A 20,735-nucleotide genomic window follows, 5' to 3' on the forward strand; every position below is an offset into this window, starting at 1 on the left:
ACACATTCATATTTTCATAACATTTTCAAAACATTTTATATGACCTTCATTAAAGCTTTTCAGCGTATTAAATTGGATTAAGTTTGGCATATATCAATCATTCACTATTTTATTATGTAAGAGTACAATTATCTCTGGACAGTGTAAAATAACGAATAATTATGCACTCTTCTCATATTTCCAGTCGACGCGTGTGATAATTATAGGCCGCCTGATAAGAGTATAAACATATCGAATATTTATCATTGTCCACTTACTTACATTAGGTTCTTTTATAAAACTAAAATAGAATACTATATGATATCTGAAAAGTATTGACTTATTAATATATATAACGCTATGACATAGAAAATTGATTAATATATTGAATTTAATATATACACTGAGTGAGTGTAAAATTAGCATATAATGTATTAAGTGACATTATAATTGTTTTGATCAATATATATTAAACATATTTTATATAATAAAAGAGTTACTTCATTTTTTTAAATTTTATAGTTATATATTTATATTATTTACAGAATACCAGATCAGTCATCACCATTGTGAATTCCAAAATTAATTTTCTGCTTTTATCAGTATAGCCTAACATTAATTTCTGCATAAGTTTTATTTAATAATCGTGTTAAGTTCTTAGTATTCGCTTTTATCACTTGATGAGAGGTTGCCTGGCGCACACACTATAATATAATTCTATAATCACTGAGCGATCAAACTGCTACAGTAATCACTTACATCAACTGCTACACAATTTCTGCATTATCTTTTGGCCATTATAATGCATTTAACAAGTTGCTGGTTGTCGCTTGCATTTCCTTTTTTGTTAGCTTCAACTCTAGGCCAATACGCACAGCATTGACAATTTTCCAACGACGACAAAACGGCGACGACAAAATTTCGTTGTAATCAATATGAACTGGCGACTGGCGGCTGCCATAGATAACTTCACATGCATGCCAACAGATATATATCTTGCTAAGCATGTGTGCGTGTGTGTGCGATTTGTGAAAAATGCGGAAAATGGCAAAATACAGCAAAAAATTGTATAAAACTGAAACCGAATTTCGTTGGATTTACAACAGAGACATTGCGTATACGACGAGTATTACGAAATATAAATGCATGTACATGGGAAGCTGCTGCTGCTGCTGCTAAAACGCAAGTTGATATGAACGCCCCCCCGCGCACCCCCCGCTCTAGCGCTTTGTTCGAAAAACTCCTCGTCATTATGATAAATCGCACCTTTTATTGCAGCATCAGCGCCTTGGTAACTGATTTATCAAACGCTGCGTCGACAGTTGGGTTCAAGGCATAGAAAAAAGCAGCAAGAGAGAGAGAGAGAGAGAGAGAGAGAGAGAGAGCGCGAGATAAAGAGTGAGCGCAAGCAAAAGACATTGAGCGAACATGACATCATTCGACAGCGACGACAACGGCGACGACAGCAACGACAACGACAATGTTGTTGTCGCTTTTCCGCAAAAAGCAAAACAACAATAAAAATCTGTTGCCTGCTCAATAAAGTTCGAATATTCGCACATAGTTGCGCGTTGTGCGTGGCATGCCACAATAATTATGCGCGTATACGTAATGTACTTGCATAAATATTTCGCAGTAAGTAAAGTAGGTGAGCATGACTTAAAGTATGTCAGCAAATGTTCATTTAAAACATAATTCGCTTAATTAATTTTATAAGCTTGCGCATTTAAATTTAAAGCTGCGTTTTTAACATCTGCACAAATCCATCAATTTTTATAGTGCTCTATGTCAGTGTTTTATTTTTTAAATCAGCAGCAGCATTTATAACGCCAACATGTTCGCTGTCCCATTGGCCTTTTAAACATTCATCATTTTCCGCAGTCATTCGTCATCAATGCTGTGCATAAGTAAACGCCACAACAACAACAACAACAGCAACAAAAAGACAGTGAGTTGTATGAATATAACCAACATTCAACGGTCAGGTTAAAGAAAACTGCCAAAACCACACACACGAGAGTGAAAAATATGCAACCAAAACTTTGTGCAAAGTAGACAACATAGATATGCTGTAAATAATTTAAATTAACTAAATAAAAGTCTAACAAATGCCCACAGCTAAGCTAAGTTTTAAAAACTCATATAAATTGCTTAACAATTGTTTTGAATTTAAAATATTTATAAATTTCTTTGCTGTAAGTTTAAATAAATATAATAAATGCGAAAGTCTATCAAATGTAAACTAAACTAAGTTTTAAAAACTTAGATAAATTGCTTTAAATTTGTTGCTGCTGTATAATTTATTTATATAATAATACATTTATTTGCTAAATTCAAAAGTCTTTCAAATGTAAACTAAACTAAGTTTTAAGAACTTAAATAAATTGCATAACAATTGCTTTAAATTTAAAATATTTATAAATTTATTTGCTCTAAGTTTAAATATTTACAATAAATGCAAAAGTCTTTTCAAGGTAAGTTTTAAAAACTCAAATAAATTGTTTAACAATTGTTGTAAATTTGTTGCTGCTGTAGCAAATATATAAACAAAAATATGCAAATGTAAACTAAGCTAAGTTTTATAAATTTACACGAATTGCTTTAAATTTGTTGTTATAAATTTCTTTGCGGTAAGTTTAAATAATTATAATAAATACAAAAGTCTTGCAAATATAAGTTTTAAAAGCTTAAATTGTTTAACAATTGCTGCTACTGTTGCTGCATACAAATAAACAAAAATATTTATAAATTTGATTGCTTGCCACAATTAAAATAAAATATTTATAAGCTGCTTTGTTGCACACAAAACAAAACAACAATTGCTATGTTTGTTATAAAGTTTATATTTTTGGTTCTTTGTTTTAAGCGCAGCTTTGACTTGCAGGCAGCTTTGCTCGCTTTGCTGATTAAAGGATATGCAATTGACTGACACTAGACACGCTCTCTCACTCTCACACACTCTCTCTCTCTTTCTATTTGCAGCTGTCTGTGCGTTTATAGTCAAATGCATATATGCATGCATATCAAATATGCATATATGCTATATATATATGCAATTTGAAACAACCTTGCTGTCATGCACGCTTCAATCAAAAAAAAAAATATATATATATATAACTTTTTTCTCTCGATGCAGTCAGCTGAAACATTTGAAAGCTATTGCCAAAGTAAAAGTCATGAATGTCAGGTAAGCAACAAATTTACTACACACAAATCGACATGTTTGATATGCTGCCGCCAACTGAAGCGTAATATGCTAAAGAATTCTTTTTATTTTTTCTGGTAGACACCTGAGCGAATGAGGTCAATTGAATTGAAGAAGCAGCAACGAACAGTAAAAGGCAGCAGAAGCAGAAGAAGCTGCTGGGCCCAAACTGTGTCTGTGTTTTATTTGTTTTTGCATTTAACACGAACAACGGCAAAATAATCAAATGCTGCTGCTGCTATTTGTTTAAAAGAAAGACTCGAAACTGACTCACAATTTGATCAACACCAACAGCAGCAGCAAAGTGACAAAACTGGTTTTTAATTTTAGCTGCTGCGATGCTAATCGCAAGAACAAGAATCACTCACTGGGTTAATCGGGGAAGCGGGCACAGCGAAAGTGCTGCCATAGAAAGTTCACCACTACTATTAAATGCGATTGTCGTCGCACCACCCAACCCGAACCCACCACAACCCACCCCACTATGTAATATTAGCTGGTGGAGCTGCTGGCACCTGCCACGCGTAAACAGTTTTCAGTTTCAGTGAGTTGAGCGCGCACAAGTTTTAATTAGCTCAACTACAAAATGCAGCTGGCAAAAAGTCAACAGTGGCAGGTCCTTGCAGGACTTTGGCGAACAAATTAATAATGCTGCAAGTGCAAACATTTGCTGAGATTAGCATAGAGTGCTCAAAACTGTAATTACATGTACAACTGAGTTGAGCTAATTATTAAACATTAATTTTGCACATTTTATTGTTTTATAATAAAGCTACAATGTTTTTGAACTCATCGACATGCTAAGCATATCCTGTCTTAAAACACTTTGTGATCAAGTAACTGGTAACTGGAGCAACTTGGTGACTGACTGAAAAGTGCCCAACAGGCAAAAAAAATGTGCTGAGAGCAGAAGAAAAGTTTAACAATATTATGCTGAGCCAGCGCCAAGAGCGTCTAAAAAAAGGACACGAGAAATGTTGTAAAGTGACGAGCGCCATGATGACAGCGCCAAGAGCGAGCGAGGGGTGGAGCATCACTTTGCTGAGTAGTGGGAGTTAACCTAGTTGCAATAGTTAGCAGCGTGAATAGGATCAAACAATTTGCTAGTTTACACCTTGGACGCTTTTAATTATACGCATTGTATGGCAGTATGACGAGCCTGTGCTCATTAGTTGCGCCCCAGGAGCACTCGAGACGGAAATGCTCGAGAACCAGCAGCACAATTTGATGTCTGTGTGTAAACTTTACACAATTTACTTGAAGCAAGTGACCCACAGCAACAACAACAAAAGTTATAGCAAAAAGTTGAACGTTGCCTAATGAATATGCCCCCCCCCCCCTCCCCTCGCCCACTTGCACTTGAGGCAATATGCGTAACTTAGCAGCGTTTAGCTGAACAAAACTCAAGTTAACAGTAAATCTAATTACGTTGTGAGACACCTGCCTGCCACACAGACTCACACACACACACACACACACACACACACACACATACTTAGCAGAGCTAAGCACACAACTTTGTTGTAAGAAAGTATTTATTTGTTTACTAATAAGTAATTAGAGCTGCTGCTATAAATAGGTTTAGCTTAATTGCTAAGTAATTAAGCAGCTTAAATATTTAGCAGCATGTTGCAGACTTTTAATACTAACAAGAGTGGAATTACATTTTGGCTTTACTGCATTATAATTCCACATTAAAAATATAAATAAAATAACAGAGCAGCTGCTCAGCTGTAACTGTTAAGCTGCTGTTATAGCCTCTGTTAACTGCCTGCTGCTTTACTATTTGCTCGTCCTACACATCTAAGCAAATATAATTAAAGTGAAAGTTCCAAGGCATTTAATTAGATGCTGTATAAATATTTTGCAGCAACATCAACACTGACTGTATTAAGTATGTACACGCTGCAGGCTTAGTTAATTCTAAATACTTGCCACTTGCCTCAACAATGTGAGCGCTTTAAATAACTAGCCAGCGGGCTTTTGGTCATGACCGCGCCCTTGTTGCCAACAATCTAAACTAAAATAAGCTGCAAAAAAAAAAAACAAAAAAAAAAGTGCGGCAACTTTATTTGACAAGTTTAATGCCGTCGAACAACAATTTACAAAAAATAAAAGTTGTTTATTGCATTAGAGCCGGTCAAGAGCTAAACTTTTACAAAAAAAAAAATAAAACCATACTAAGCAAAGTGCCAGCGTTGACCCTTGCCACACCCCAAAAGCAGCAACAGCAACAGCAACAGCAGCAGCTGCATCAACTTTAAACTGGGCGTTGTCACATCATAACTGACTGTTGAAGGCATAACCCACACCACACACAGTTGATGCTGCTGTTAGAGCCAAACAGGCAATTATAACTTTGTAATCATATTCGCAGAATTGCCTTAGGCTGCATATAAAATTGCAATACAAATTGCTTTATTTTCATGCCAAAGCATGTTCAAGCAGTTGCATAAAACAAAAGACTACAAAATATTTAATTATAAAAATGCTTTTGCGTTCGACATTTAATTACCAGAATGATGTCAACTTCTATTTTTATTTCAAGTTTTTAATCAGCACAAACAAATTTCAAATTGAGCACTACACAGCTGCCAAATTATTCAAAGGCTGAGAGTTCAATGAGTTCAATACTTTGTCTGTAGCTGATAGTAGTGCTAATGCTAATGCTATAGCTGAACCTATTATCTATGCTCTAGTAGGAAGTCAAGTCTAGTCAAGATTGCTGTCTTCCATTTCCATTAGACAAGTTTCAAATTTCAAACAGTGCAGACCTCTGAATTTTTAAGATGCCGTCGATACGAAATTGTAGCATTATTATATTTATTTCCTTGGTCGCCTTTAATGGAAGCTGTCTAACATGGGAATGTGGTAGAGGCAATCTAAATTGTCAGTGGGATAAGAGTGAAATACTATTGAATCGCACTAGTTGCATTGACTATGAGATAGGAGTTCATTATATTGTATTACCCGGCATGGAACCGTTCTGCGTGTTTTGCAACGATGATAGGATAAGTACAGTATCCCCAAAGGGATACATCTTAATTCTACAAAGGGAAGATATCGGTTGTCGTTGAAATGAAAAAACGTGGAATGAATATCGCGATGGTTTTTGGTGCGATTGTGAATATTGTTATGCCGAATTTTTTATGGGTTTAGAAAAGTTATATCGTATGACCAACGCTAAACGACATGAGCTGTATATTAAAACGAACATTTGGGTTGAACCGAATGATGTTGTTCCACTGTATGCTCACTACGATGACTTCAAAATTGCTGGCGAAGAAGATCAATATAGATTACTCTCGCTGGGAAAATGGAGTGGCACACTCGACGATATGTTAAGCTATCATCTGAATATGAACTTTACCACCTACGATCGCGACAATGATGATTGGGCTGAGGGTAATTGTGCAGCAAAACGTCATGGAGGTTGGTGGTACACCGGAAAAAATTACAACTGTGGCAAAACGTAAGAAACGAAATTGTGTAATTTTTTTTTTTTTTTTGTAAATTAATATATTTTTTTTAATTTACAGCAACTTAAGCGGCAGATTTTTGGGATGCAATGAAACTGGTATTCGCTGGGGTGACTTGCAGCCCAGGAATTTTCATATGTCAATTCGTCCTGTAGAGGAATAAATTATAAGCTACTTGCAATATAAAAAAGTATAATTTTTGAAAATTGAAAATTGTGAAAGCAAAATTTATTTAAAATATCTGCGCTGTATTTAAATTCTCTCATTTTTGTCGTAGACTCTGCTTAGCTATTAAATTAAGTTAAAAACTTGTTTGCATGCCCAGTACCAAAAAAAAAAAAAAAAAGGAAACACACACACACACAGCTGCGACATGTTGGCATACCGCTAAGTGAAATTAGCGGTTGTTACTAATGAAAAGTGGTTTCCTGCCAGTGGAAGAACTTTTCCAATTTTCCTGCATAATGGCAAGCGCTTAATGCCCGAAAAAAAAAAAAACAAAATAGAAATGTGTGGGCTTTTACTTCAAACCAAAATAAACAAAAATTCAACTGCATTTAAGGCTAAACTTAATTAACTAACTTTTGTCATTTTAATTTTGTTTTATTTACGCTGGCGCTCGTGCTACTAATTGCATATTCAATGTCATTCAATGGCATTTAATTTAAGTCAATTACTACAGCATGTGTATTAACTTGGCTCAAATGCTTTTGCTATTTTGTAAGCTTAGAAAGCAACATAAATCCACATTTAATATTGTTGCATATGCAGAAAAACATGCATTTGAATTTGCTAATAAATGTACAAAGCGCTTAATATGTTTCGACATTTAATATATATGTTTATAGATTGAATTGCATAGCAAGCAGCTGGCTGCTTGTTTCAAAGAGCAGATAATCGCATTAGTTTTAATTGGCATCAATCTTGCTGCACGTTAAGCGCATAATTAAAAATTACTTGAGCAAGTTACTGGTCATTGTGCCACGGCCACGAACAGTCGCGCGCTCTCGCTCTACAACTCGCACTCTCTCGCTCTCACTCTCTCTATCTTACACCTTACAATGTTCTGGCAACGCGTTCGCTCTGTAGCATCTTCGATGAAAAGTGAAATTAATGGCTTTTCTATTATTTTCAGCGCAAAACTTTTCGAAGCGCATTTGACGTTGATTGCATTTTTTTTTTTTTCGTAGCAGCTGTAACATAGCTAAAGCCTGAAGCTGATGCAGATGCTGGGTTACTAACGGCATAGATACGGGTTCTGCTTTGCTCGATGCTTGATTAAAAATTTAGTGTACACAAACTGCTGCAGCAGCTGCACTTACAAACCACCCGCCCCAGTCAGCCAGCCCAGCCACCCACTCACTCACATCATATGGCTTACAGTTTTGGTCATTTAACAGCTGCTGCAAAAATGTGTTAGTGTGTGTGTGTGTGTGTGTGGTCATGTCTTGATTTGCACTGCAGTTACAGCTGCTCGTAATGGATATTTGAGCTAAAAGCTAAAACTGACAAAAAAAAATGTGAGAACTGTTTCGAGTTAATTGCAAACAATAGAGCATCCATATATAATGAGAGTTAGCTTTCATGCAAGTCTTGCTGCTGCTAATTAACAAGTTAGAAATTGCATTTAATAAATATTCAAAAATTTTAACTTCAAATCAGATTTAATCAGCATCTCTTGCGGCTAATTAAAAACCCAAAAAATCCAAAAGCATATGCTGCTGCATTTATCTAGCAAACTATTAAAGCAGTCTAAGCATCAAAGCAAAAAAAAAGCAGTAGACAAAAAGCATCCATAGAGCTTTTGTTGGCTTAGTCGCATTTCAAAGCGCCTTTACATTTTGGCTTCTGGGTTTGGGGCCAGACACACGCCACGTGAAAAGAAATGCGTTAAGTTGCACAAAATGAACTTCCTTCCGTTGCTCGACGCGCTTCAATGGTTCACCGCCCAGCAAACTTTCGGGGGGCACAATACCAGACGACCAGCCAAAAACATGGAAAGCAAGAGAAGCGCATAAAGTTTAAGCCATTTTTTTTTGTCTACTACTATTTGCTAGTTGTCTGCTAGGCCAACATAGCAGGCGCCATTGCCATCGAACAATACAAAACTAAACGCAGCCCCACCCCCTGCCCAGGGCACAGCTGACAGGCCAAAAAAACAAGCAGTTAATTCTACAACTGTGGGAAGTGCTCAAATATATTGGTTGGGGGGGGGGCCCAGCGGCTGGCAGGTTCGAGGGGTGTTTCGTGGTTAAACTTGATTTGGCTAAGCTGTAACTAGTTCAAAAAAATAAATACAATACCAGCATAAAATGCAGTACGAGTGGGCTAAGTGTTTGGACTGAAGTTGTAGCTGCTCTCAACTGGTTTAGTTGGCACATAGGCTCGGCTCTCGCTCTGGCAATAGAACAGCCAATGCAGCTGGTCAGAGTAACCAAGTTAACAAAACTTGTTTCTCTCTCTCGCTCTGCAGCCAACATGGTGCACGTTCGACAACTTCCACTTTGTCTGCCGCTAGCCGCTCCAGTGTTGCAAGCTGCTCTAAAATATCTTCCGGCTTGCAACATAGACAACAACAACGCAGTACGAGTTCCGTCGACGGCTTTTTGGTGCTTTTCTATTGTTAAGAACGCAACAACAATAACAAAAAAAAATATTATCGACTTTGTCTGTTTTTCTTGCTATGCTCGCGCTCTTTTTGTTATTATTATTATTGCGCCGCGTTCGCATTTTATTTCCATTGTTTGCTGGGATTTTCAAAATTACGAAATTCTCTTGTGGGAAGTTGAAAGCAGCAGCAGCAGCCAGCACATTTATTGTAGTTTTGCAATAAATTATATTAAAAAATAAAGCAGGCGGCCAAATTCGTAGACAGTGGGGGGCATACATATTTGGCACTCTATATGGTTTAATTCAAATACTTTAAAACAAAGCGCAAAGAATTTTTCAAACTACAGTCTTTTAATGACGATTTTATGCTACATTGTTGTTATTTCATATGCTGCAGTTCACATTGATTAAAAGTTTGGAAGACAACAAAGTTCAATGCCACAGTAAACTGTCTTCAGTTGTCTGTCTGTCTGTCTGTGCAGATAAAACAATAAAACCAAATAAAGAGGCCTTGAGTACACATTCAAGGGGAGACTGAACACTTGACAAATGCAAACATAATAAAAGTAAAAAGTCTGTTAGCAATTTGGTTAAATGCAAAGCAAGTAATACAATTTTCTTAACTAACAAATATGAAATATGAGTAAATTAAGCAAGCTCAATTTCATTTAAATATACATTTTTCAGTTTGCGTGTGTGTGTGCCCAAAATGCCTTATTGTTGTTAGCCAGTTTCCTACTTCAATAACCCGCTATGCCACTTTACGTGGCCAAATTGCGCTTTGTATTACATTAGGGCCATGGCAATATCAATTCATAATTAACATAATTGAGCCAGCTGGATGCTGTTTTTCTTTTATTTTCTCTTGCTCTTTCATTTTTTTGTTCAGCTTGTGTGTGTGTGTGTGTGTGTGTGTGTGTGCGTTGGCTTTGATGAGCTAAAGGCAGCGCCCTTGTCGCTCGTTGTGCAAGTACTGGGGGCGAAGAAAGTAACGCTAGCATGCTGGAATAATGATGAAGACCCATAAACAAGAAAATAGCAAGAGCAAGAGCAAAAGCAAAAAACAGCGACTGGGAATTCATCACAGCGTGTGAGAGTGTGAGAGAGAGAGAGAGAGAGAGCGAACAAAACAATATGTAATTTCTACGCAAAAATCTTTTCACATGGCTCCAGCAGGCGTAACAAGAAAAAAACATTCAACGAATTTTAAACACTCTTGTATGCAACAAAAAAAAAGAATTTGTAAAGTGCCTTTTTGCAACTTTGCAGTAAAATTCACTTAACGCTAATGAGATGTAGACAGACACACACACATTGAAATGCACAAATTGAGGTTTATACTTCACTTACCTTACTTTTCTCAGTGCAAAAGCAGCGCAGCAGTCGCCGGCGTCGCTGTCGCGTCGTTGGAGGCTCACCTGCAGAGCTTTTGACGTTGGAGCTGTCTGCTAGGAATGTGACCGTCGTTGCGTGTTTTTGTTATTGTTTTTTCTTTTTTGCTGCTGCTGGGCCAATGCCGGTGTCGTTGTTGCTTTTGTTGTTTTTTCTTGCTGCTAAATAAGGTGACGGCGGCGGCACTCGTTTTAGCTCTTTCGATCTCCCCCTACATTCGCTTAGCTGTTTCTTTGAGACTGCAATAAACTGCCGTTATAGTTTGACTGAAGGGCAAACTCACAAACACACACACACATTGGCGCAGCGACCCCCACAAATCTGTGTACGGGTGTGTGTGTGTGTGTGTGTGTGTATTTCAACAATTAAATCATTGAAAATTTCTGATTTGGCACTTTGGTACACAAACACAGCAGCATATTTTTTTTATGAGTTGTTCTTTATACACAAATGAAAAATATAAATAATTTCTGTGACAAATTGGAACAACGTTGCGATAACCTCTCACGTACATATGAGCAACGGTCAGAGCAATCAGCTAACCTCCACTACTACTAGCTCAATGTCAACAAAAGCCACAATTCTATATTTAAAAAAGTTGAGTATTGCATTGTTTGCTATTTATACGAGTAGTACTAATATTATACATATATTGTTTTTTATAAACAAATTCTGGCTGCGCGCTGGCGCAGTTGACATTGGCCGTCGGCACCCAACACACAAGCGTTTATCTGTTTCTAAATTGAATTTCTGACGTGCAATTTGTATTTTTAATTAAATCATTAAGTAGAGGGCAAAAAGATTACGATTACGCCATTTAAGTTGCTTCCGCTGCCCACCCCGCCCATCGTGCAAACGCTCGCTGTCTGCATTTGTATGTGTTTTTGTTTTTATTTGTATTTGTATTTGTATTTGTATTTGCATTGCTGTTGAGTTTGGGTTCAATTGCATTGGTAAATTTGAAAAATTTAATTATGCACTCGTTTACACAAACGCAATACAAATTACATATTTGTAATTGTTTGTAATTGAACTGTTTTAGTTTGCAATTAAATTGTTGCTTCACTCAACTCAAACACACACTCAGGCACATGCAGTTGCTCATACATTGCGCACACCGACAAAGATAAACAAAAACCTGTTCTGTACACTACATAATTTGTTGTTGCCTTTCACCTTTGCCAGATTTCTTACACTATTCTTGTTTATTCTGCATGTCTATATACATCTTGTTTTAATTAGCCACAATTTGGGCTTGGCGGCATTTCGAAACACACACACAAAAACACAACAGAAACTCGCGTGAGCAACAGATTTTATAAATTATAAACAATGCCGCCGCCGACCGTATAATAATAACCTAAAACTAGCGGCTGTGCAACAGGTTGATGTTTTCTGATTTTTCCTGTTCCTTCTTCGCGCAAAAGAACGTATTGCCTTCCCACGCACGCAGCAAATTGTCTTTTCAATGTATAATTAATTTAGCTATTATTTATATTATACACTGTGTTTTTGCATTATTATTCTACCATTTGTTGATAAACAATTGCTTACAGAACGACAGCGTAATGCGCGACACACGTCCGCTCACCTTCACGATAAAGATTACAGTCGACGTCAACGTTAGCTGCGGCAGCGTAATTGTAGTCGGTATCTGTATAGACGTAGCTCTGTCGATAAGTTGTAATCGTTATCTGTATGTCAGACGCAGCCAGTGCTGCCACACTTGCTTTTTTTGTTTGCTGGCCAAACAATTTTATATCGCAGGATTACAATTGTTTTTTTTTTTAATAGAGCCATTTAACAGTGTTAACTTGAATAAAATCGATGTACATATATGTTCATGGAGTTTAATAATCTGTGGATAATCTGGTGTATACATATAATAACTTAACTATAGGGAATTCTTAATGCGTAGGAGCTTAATATAGGGCGCGCGCACTGCGCTAAGCCAGTTTAATTAGCTGGTCCAATGCCAGTCATTTCCTTCAGCTCCTTGATCAAATGCTTGTTGTACTCTTTGTAATTAATTGGCGCCAAGGATTGCACATTGAGCTTATTGCGCGTCATGTCGCCGTACATTTCATTCTTGCAGCGCAGTTTAAAGATGAACGATGAAAAGTTAATATCGGAAAATATTTTCTCAGCAGCAGCTTGATCATTTTCGAGAGCATCGCCAACTTCTTGAGCTGTATGCTTGAGCAGTTGCTCGCCAGCCTCATTGAAGCAGGTAACCCAACGATTTGAGGTCCAATCACCAATGCTCATCTGTGACAAAGAGTATAAAGTTTAAATGTAAATAAATCCACATTAAATGTAAATAAATAGCAACTCACATTCACAAGCAAACGATATTTGAAGTTTGGATAGGCTGCGTTGCAGCGCTCGCAGCGATATTGACCATTTCCCTCATCGACGACCTTCTTGTTGCACTCGGACTGCGGACAGGCCTTGTAAAAAGAATTCTCCTGTTTGACTATGTGCACGACAGCCTTGCATTGGAAGTAGTCGGGCTTGTCGCCTGAGCCTAGATTACGCATGCGCGCCTCCTTAAGGGTAATCCAATCGGTGCTGAAGCTGCCGCCGCCAGTGCGTGCCGACACCGAGTTGCTTATGTTATCACCACCGCCATTGTCGAACCAGCCGCGCAGCTTGTGTGCCTCCGGTATATCAGGGTTAAGTTTTACGCGTGAGCCACCGCCCATGCTAAGACTCTTGCCACCATTGAATTCATTAATGCGCCCATTCTTTACCATCAACACTGGCTGCACATGACCATCAAAATTGACAGCTTCATCGCCCCAAAGCGTTAGAGTTATCGCCGAGTTGCTCATGTCGACCAGTGTAAGATCGCGTTTCTTAAACTCCTTGTTGGTGGTTCGAGAAGTAAAAGTCTGCAGCTCGCCCACATCTTTGCAAATGCCAATGGTGTCCACTGTTGCTTTATCCTCCATGCTGGCCACTTGGGAAATAGGCACTAAATCAAACTTGACCTCGGGTATGCCTTCATTCTCGGCATCCTCGCATAACTGCACCATAGTTTCACCAGTGAAAGTCATCTCATAGTCATTCTTCAGCTGCGAAAACTGCTTGTTAGCCGGCTTGAGCTGACACTTGGAGAAAAAGTAGACATTGTCAACTTCGATGAGATCATAGAACTTGTCGCATTGCTCCTTAAATGCTGTGGCGCGAATCTCCCCCGACTCATCCATTAGATCCATGCTAAAGAGCTTGCCCTCGCCGCGTGCATTGCTCCAGGTGCGTATGGCTGTCTTGGCCGTAACGCGTGCCTTAATAACCCATTTATTCTGATACGGACTGAGACTGGCAATGGGATGAGTAAGTCCAGCATTAAGTGTGCTGTTCATGGTGCCGTTCATTTTGTCATTGTTATTGTTGTTATTGTTACTGCTATTGTTGTTATACATGGGCTCCTTTTTCGGAGGCGCACTAACAGCTGCTGGTGTAGCTTCAGCAGCTGGCTTGGCTGCATTTTCATAGGTCACAGGCTCACCAATCTTTGACTTCACCTCATCTCCTGAATTCAGCACTGTGAGCTCAGTGACAATCAACACACGCCTGTCGACAAAAATTATATTTAATATTTGATCGGCGTACACTGTAGGTTTCAAACTTACTTGCCAGTACCCTCCTTACCCACCATTGAGGTCATGTACTTGTCCAGACGCACTATGGTATTCTCGCTGAGCATGCCTTTCTGTTGCATTTCATTCAGCTGACTGGCCAACATGGCATAACTATTATAGTACTTGCCATCGGACATAAGCAGGCGATAGCGTTCCTGCTCTGAATTGGTGTTGATTCTCTTGATGCCCAAAACTTGCAACACCGGCTGGGCAACATCCTCGCCATGCATAATGCGCTGTGTAGCAAAAATAAATTACTGATTACAGCCAACTTACGATTATACCAATACTTACTGCAATCACGCCCGTGGTAAGACTTGCAATCGGCATGATAATATCGTATATAAACAATGTATTTCTTCAAAAATAAGTTAATTTGTTTTGCAAATTTCACAAGCGAAGCCGACCTTAGCAATTTATGGCGGGATGGTACTTTAAAGTATGACCGCAGCGTACAATTATAAATGCACTAAAATACGCTAAATACCGCACTGCGTCAACACTAAAAAGGTAACCCTATACGCATTTTAAATAACGTTTGTTTCGTGAAATTTATACTCTTAAACAAAAACCAATTATTGAAATGCATAACATATTTGCCTCACTAAAGTTAGGATATTCTTTTACGAGTATAATATGTGATTTTCAAATACTCATGACCAGTCACAGATGGGTACATATTGCTCAATTCTACAACCCTGTTTTAGTAAAGAAAAGTGTTTTACAGCACTTGCGTCGTCGTCGTCGTCGTCGTTGCTTCTGTCTCGTTTGTTAATTAAAAAGGAAAAACCATAAAATTTACGCGATAATAAAAGTTTCGTTTGGTTGCGTAAAATTAAATAAGTTAAAGCAGCTGCGGCTGCACAAGGCGTGTGATAAAAGTGCACAAAAGTCTGGCCGACAAAATTTTCAGCGAAGCAAGACACAAAGAGCAAACAAAAGAAACAATGCAAGAACGAAACGGCAATAGCGCATGCAACTCTTCTATCTAAATAAAACAAAACAAAGGAGAAACAAAGGATAGATACAATAAGAAGAGCGAATGATGAAGCAGGCGAAACTAAACTGAACAGACGAGTGTATTACAGGAAAAAAATGTACGCTAACAAACAAATGTAATGCTTTATTAAATTGAAATGCAAACATGAGTGTAAACTAAAAGTACGACAAACAAATATGTATACAAAAGTGCAAGTGAAAGGAGAAAATCCATTGTCGCGATAGGCTCGTTGAACTGTGAGTGCAAGCGTATGTGCGTGTGCGTGTGAGAGTGTATATGTCTGTGTGTGTGTGCGTGGAATTTGAATTGGGATTGGGGTTGCTTGGTGTATTGTGAAAAGTGATAAACGACCAAAAGACTTAAACCTAAACCTCCCCCACCCCCACCATCAGCAACTGCTGCATTGCCTAAGCAATAAAAATGCCCAGTGCATCGTTCACCTCATCGCGCACCTATGTGCGCCGTTCCAGGCGAAAAGGTGCGAACCGCATTGCCATGCCGAATCGTCCTGCTGGCAACATTATGGATCCTATGCTGCAACAAGGCGTGCACGCCCAGCCCAGCAATGCCAATGTCGCCTCCAACAGCGCTAGCACATCAAACGCTGTCGGTGCCAGCACCAGCAGCAGCGCAGTCAACAGCGGCGCTGCTGAATATTTTGACAGTGGCCAAGCCAGTGGCAGTGGCGGTAACAGTAGCGCGGCCAGTGGCAGCTCGACAGGTTCCACAGCTGCTGGCAGCAGCGGCGTCAGTCAGAATCAAAGCATAGGCAATATCTATAATGCTGTGCAGATTATGGACACCACGGAGCCCAGTTCATCACTGGCCAGCAGCAGTTCATCAGCTGCAGCTGCCGCCGGACCAAGCAGCAGCAGCAACAGCAGCAATCTCACCTGCAATTCAAATTTTCCCAGCACATCTTCTGCCAGTCAAAGCAGCAGCAGTAGTAGCAGCGCTAGTGGTAGTGGCGGCGGCGTTGCCACGTCCTGCTGCCATCAGTCGCCATATGATTTACGGCGTAAAATCTCTAGCCATGAGCAGTGGTGTGCCGCCGCCGCTGGTGCAAGTGCAGGTCAAGCGGTTGCCATTATGGTGGGTCCTTCGAGCAGTTCGCCGCCTTTATTGAATCCCAGCACATCACCCACCAACTCTACAACGTCAACATCTTCAGCCACATCATCTTCATCATCATCCTCATCGTCTGCCGCCTCCTCGCCCAGCGCCATTGTACAGGCGCCCTCAACTAGCGCCACATTTCCCGTGAACAATGCGCCCACCACAGGCGCCACCTTGGCGCAGCCGCCCAATGTGCATAGCTCGGTGCCGCAGCAGCAGCATTGCGGTGCCTTGCCCGTCGGCGGTGCAGCGGCTGTCATTGAGGACAACAACTATATGCTGCCGGCGCGCAAGCGTTCGCGGCGTCTCTACACGCAGAGTGGAGAGATTGATTCGGCCGCCATGCCCAGCATGGAGGCGGGTAGCGGTGGCGGCAGTGCAGCAAGTGGTGCTGCTGGTCCAACGGCAGCGCAGTATCTGCAATATGAGCTGGCGGATGAAGTGCTTTTGGCCATCTTTTCGTATCTATTGGAGCAGGATCTTTGCCGGCTGGCGCTGGTCTGCAAACGTTTCAATACCATTGCGAATGATACGGAGCTGTGGAAGCGTTTATATCAAAGCGTCTTTGAATATGATTTGCCACTCTTCAATCCGGAACTCTGCAAGTTTGTCTTCGAGAAGCCGGAGGAGTCGGAGTATGCAAATCCGTGGAAGGAAAGCTTTCGCCAGCTATATCGTGGCGTACATGTGCGTCCTGGCTATCAGGATAAACGTCTACCTGGACGCAGCATTATATTCTTTAACACCATACAAGCGGCGCTTGATTATCCAGAGGAGCGTGCCTCTGCAGCGTTTGCCTCGGGCCCCAGCGCTGGCATTGGCGCTGCTCCGGCTGCAGTCAATGCTGGCCTCTCTAATACCAGCAGCGGTGCTGCCACAGGCGGCGGCGCCAGCGTCAATGCCTTGGCCAACATATACGAGGAGCATGTAACGCCCACAGAGCATCCGGGTCCATTGATATTTCTGCATGCGGGCCACTACAAGGGCGAGTATCTCTTCATAGACTCTGATGTGGCGCTTGTGGGCGCTGCACCCGGCAATGTGGCCGAGTCTGTGGTGCTGGAACGTGAAGCCGGCTCAACGGTCATGTTCGTCGAGGGCGCCAAGTATGCCTATGTGGGCTATCTAACGCTCAAATTCTCACCGGAAGTCACCTCAACGGTGTCGCATCACAAGCACTATTGTCTGGACATTGGCGAGAATTGCTCACCCACCGTGGACAATTGCATCATACGCTCCACCTCTGTTGTGGGCGCTGCTGTCTGCGTCGGCGGCGTCAGCGCTAATCCTGTCATACGCAACTGCGATATCAGTGACTGTGAAAACGTCGGACTCTATGTGACGGACTATGCCCAGGGCACCTATGAGCACAACGAGATCAGTCGCAATGCCTTGGCCGGCATTTGGGTTAAGAACTTTGCCAGTCCCATTATGCGTGAGAATCACATACATCATGGACGAGATGTGGGCATCTTTACCTTTGAAAATGGCATGGTAAGTAATAATATTGATAAACTTGTAAATGAAAACTTTGATTTAGAATAGTTTGAAAATGTGAGTCACAAGGTTTTCTAACTTTTGAAATCAAAACTCAATGCAATTGTTAACCGAACTTTATAAACATTTTTATATTCTCTTAGGGTTACTTTGAGAAAAATGATATACATAACAATCGAATTGCTGGCTTTGAGGTAAAAGCGGGAGCTAATCCCACAGTGGTCAAGTGTGAGATACATCATGGTCAAACAGGTGGCATTTATGTGCATGAGAATGGACTGGGCCAGTTCATAGAGAATCGAATACACTCCAATAACTTTGCAGGTAAAGCAATTTAATTTAATAATATTTTATTTCAATTGCACGTAATGTTTTCTCTTTCTTTTCAAACAGGTGTTTGGATCACCTCCAACAGCAATCCCACCATACGCAAGAATGAGATTTATAACGGTCATCAGGGCGGCGTGTATATCTTTGGCGAGGGGCGTGGTCTAATAGAGCACAATAATATTTACGGCAATGCCTTGGCTGGCATACAGATACGCACCAATAGTGATCCCATAGTGCGCCATAATAAGATACATCATGGACAGCATGGTGGCATTTATGTGCATGAGAAGGGGCAAGGCTTGATTGAGGAGAACGAGGTGTACTCCAATACATTGGCCGGTGTGTGGATTACCACAGGCAGTACGCCAGTGCTGCGGCGCAATCGCATACACTCCGGCAAGCAAGTGGGCGTCTATTTCTATGACAATGGGCATGGCAAGCTGGAGGACAATGACATCTTCAATCATTTGTACTCCGGCGTGCAAATACGCACAGGCAGCAATCCAGTGATACGTGGCAATAAGATTTGGGGCGGCCAAAATGGCGGCGTGCTAGTCTATAATGGTGGACTGGGACTGCTGGAGCAGAATGAAATCTTTGACAATGCCATGGCAGGTGTTTGGATCAAAACCGATTCGAATCCGACGCTGAAACGCAACAAAATCTACGATGGACGCGATGGTGGCATTTGCATCTTCAATGGCGGCAAGGGCATACTCGAAGAGAACGATATATTCCGCAATACCCAAGCTGGTGTGCTGATCTCAACACAATCGCATCCCATATTGCGACGCAATCGCATCTACGATGGCCAAGCTGCCGGCGTTGAAATAACCAACAATGCCACCGCCACCTTGGAACACAATCAAATATTCAAAAACAAATTTGGTGGCCTGTGCTTGGCCAGCGGTGTGCAGCCCATAACGCGTGGCAATAACATCTTCAACAACGAGGATGAGGTCGAGAAGGCCGTCTCCAGTGGCCAGTGCCTGTATAAAATCAGTAGCTATACATCATTTCCCATGCACGACTTTTACCGCTGCCAGACCTGCAATACAACCGATCGGAATGCCATATGTGTCAATTGCATTAAGAATTGTCATGCCGGACATGACGTCGAATTCATTAGACACGATCGGTAAGTAAACTCAGATTAAATTAATTGTGTTTCAATTTACTAATTAATTTCTATGTTCGATAGTTTCTTTTGTGACTGCGGTGCGGGCACCCTTTCCAATCAATGCCAACTGCAGGGTGAGCCTACGCAGGATACGGACACGCTCTATGACTCAGCTGCACCCATGGAATCGCATACATTGATGGTAAACTAGGGCAGCAAACAGCAACAAACACAACAGAGCACTCTAAATAGTATTTTAATAATTAAAATTTGAAGCAGCAAGCAGCTCGCAAAGTCCTGCTAAATATTAAAAGTGTTGCTGTATATATATATTATTCACAAACAAAACAAACACTCAACACTCAACACAACACACACACACACACTTACGGGATTTAAGAGAAAATACTTACACAACCATATTGTATGTAAATATCAATTGATTTGCGTTCAAAATTATGTGACTCAATGTGCAATTTAGTCTAAAGCGAACATTTTGCGAAACAAACTCTTACAACAAATTCTTGAATTTTCGATAAATGCATTTCTTGGCTTTTACGTAGCGTTCAGTTTAGGCTGTTCCGACTTTAACGTACATATACATGAACAAACAAAAAATACCCCAGTGAAGAGAAATCAATTTTTTGTAATTGTAGCTTAGTAGAGTATTTTTAAATTCCAAAACTGATTCAAATGCAACTAAACTATATAAATATTAAATATATATATGTATACGTAATTTAAGCCATAGAAAACAACAACAACTAGTAGAAGAACAAGAACCACTCAACAACAATTCGAAAAGCAATCTTAAGTATTAATATCTAATTAGAAAGAAAAAACAAAAAACGATAGCAGCTGCTTCTTCAACATACAATTACAATTATTAAGTAAACTAAATATATATATATTTATATAATATAAATGCATATATACTAAAAGAAAGGATAATTACCGGATAGTTACCGAATCAAAAGTGCGCATGTGTTTCTAAGCATCAAATAATAAGCAATATTTCATGTCTAAATGTCAAATCGATTTCTAAACATTAACAAAAATACTAGCAACAAATCGATCGAATATGTGTCATTTTTAGCCAACTAAGCTTAAACAATTCGTACTGTTTATAAGTTATAGTTTGCTTTTGATACTAAACAAACAAATAAGCAAGACCTTGATTATTTTTTTTAGCACTAAGTAGCGCTATATAGTGTAGATTTACATACATATACATATATATATTTACAATCGTAGGACGTGTTTATTTTTTCTGTTTTCTTACAAAAGCATTTGGTTTGAATTTTCAATCGCGCTTTATGTTGCCAATATTTTTACAAATGTTATATTATTTGCTTGTTTT

At 39.8% G+C, this 20,735-nt stretch overlaps 3 protein-coding genes across 4 annotated transcripts in view; 1 reads left to right on the forward strand and 2 right to left on the reverse strand.

Annotated features, from left to right (window-relative positions):
* LOC108603750 (cadherin-87A) overlaps positions 1-12,270 on the reverse strand; it is a 47,944-nt gene extending 35,674 nt beyond the window's left edge. Inside the window, exons 1-2 of one of the 2 annotated variants that reach the window (XM_017992824.1) lie at positions 12,220-12,270; positions 10,624-10,904 (exon numbers count right to left, since the gene is read on the reverse strand). The gene's annotated coding sequence lies outside the window, so the exon portion shown is untranslated. Of the gene's footprint in view, positions 1-10,623; positions 10,984-12,219 lie in introns of those variants that run through there. The other variant, XM_017992825.1, reaches the window with a different exon arrangement.
* Positions 12,271-12,510: 240 nt separating this feature from the next.
* Positions 12,511-14,726, reverse strand: LOC108601919 (replication protein A 70 kDa DNA-binding subunit). Its single transcript, XM_017989897.1, has 4 exons — positions 14,607-14,726; positions 14,304-14,548; positions 13,002-14,244; positions 12,511-12,933 (listed from the first exon to the last, which is right to left on the reverse strand). The coding sequence occupies exons 1-4, from the start codon at positions 14,640-14,642 to the stop codon at positions 12,622-12,624; spliced, it is 1,836 nt and encodes a 611-aa protein (XP_017845386.1). The 5' UTR covers positions 14,643-14,726; the 3' UTR covers positions 12,511-12,621.
* A 343-nt stretch (positions 14,727-15,069) lies between these two features.
* LOC108604250 (F-box only protein 11) lies at positions 15,070-19,661 on the forward strand. The gene is made up of 4 exons (XM_017993632.1): positions 15,070-17,922; positions 18,069-18,249; positions 18,319-19,393; positions 19,457-19,661. The coding sequence occupies exons 1-4, from the start codon at positions 15,733-15,735 to the stop codon at positions 19,584-19,586; spliced, it is 3,576 nt and encodes a 1,191-aa protein (XP_017849121.1). The 5' UTR covers positions 15,070-15,732; the 3' UTR covers positions 19,587-19,661.
* The last annotated feature ends 1,074 nt before the right edge of the window (positions 19,662-20,735 follow it).

Source organism: Drosophila busckii, chromosome 3R, assembly GCF_011750605.1.
Source record: "Drosophila busckii strain San Diego stock center, stock number 13000-0081.31 chromosome 3R, ASM1175060v1, whole genome shotgun sequence".
Taxonomy (NCBI): Eukaryota; Metazoa; Arthropoda; class Insecta; order Diptera; family Drosophilidae; genus Drosophila; species Drosophila busckii.

Excerpts from the sequence above, each read along its gene's own strand:
- LOC108604250 (XM_017993632.1), top strand. The coding sequence starts at position 15,733 with ATGCCCAGTGCATCGTTCACCTCATCGCGCACCTATGTGCGCCGTTCC. Across the intron at positions 18,250-18,318 it reads ACACTCCAATAACTTTGCAG|GTGTTTGGATCACCTCCAAC; the intron begins GTAAAGCAATTT and ends CTTTTCAAACAG. Across the intron at positions 19,394-19,456 it reads GAATTCATTAGACACGATCG|TTTCTTTTGTGACTGCGGTG; the intron begins GTAAGTAAACTC and ends TATGTTCGATAG.
- LOC108601919 (XM_017989897.1), bottom strand. The coding sequence starts at position 14,642 with ATGCCGATTGCAAGTCTTACCACGGGCGTGATTGCA. Across the intron at positions 14,549-14,606 it reads TTACCACGGGCGTGATTGCA|CGCATTATGCATGGCGAGGA; the intron begins GTAAGTATTGGT and ends TTTGCTACACAG. Across the intron at positions 12,934-13,001 it reads AATATCGTTTGCTTGTGAAT|ATGAGCATTGGTGATTGGAC; the intron begins GTGAGTTGCTAT and ends TCTTTGTCACAG.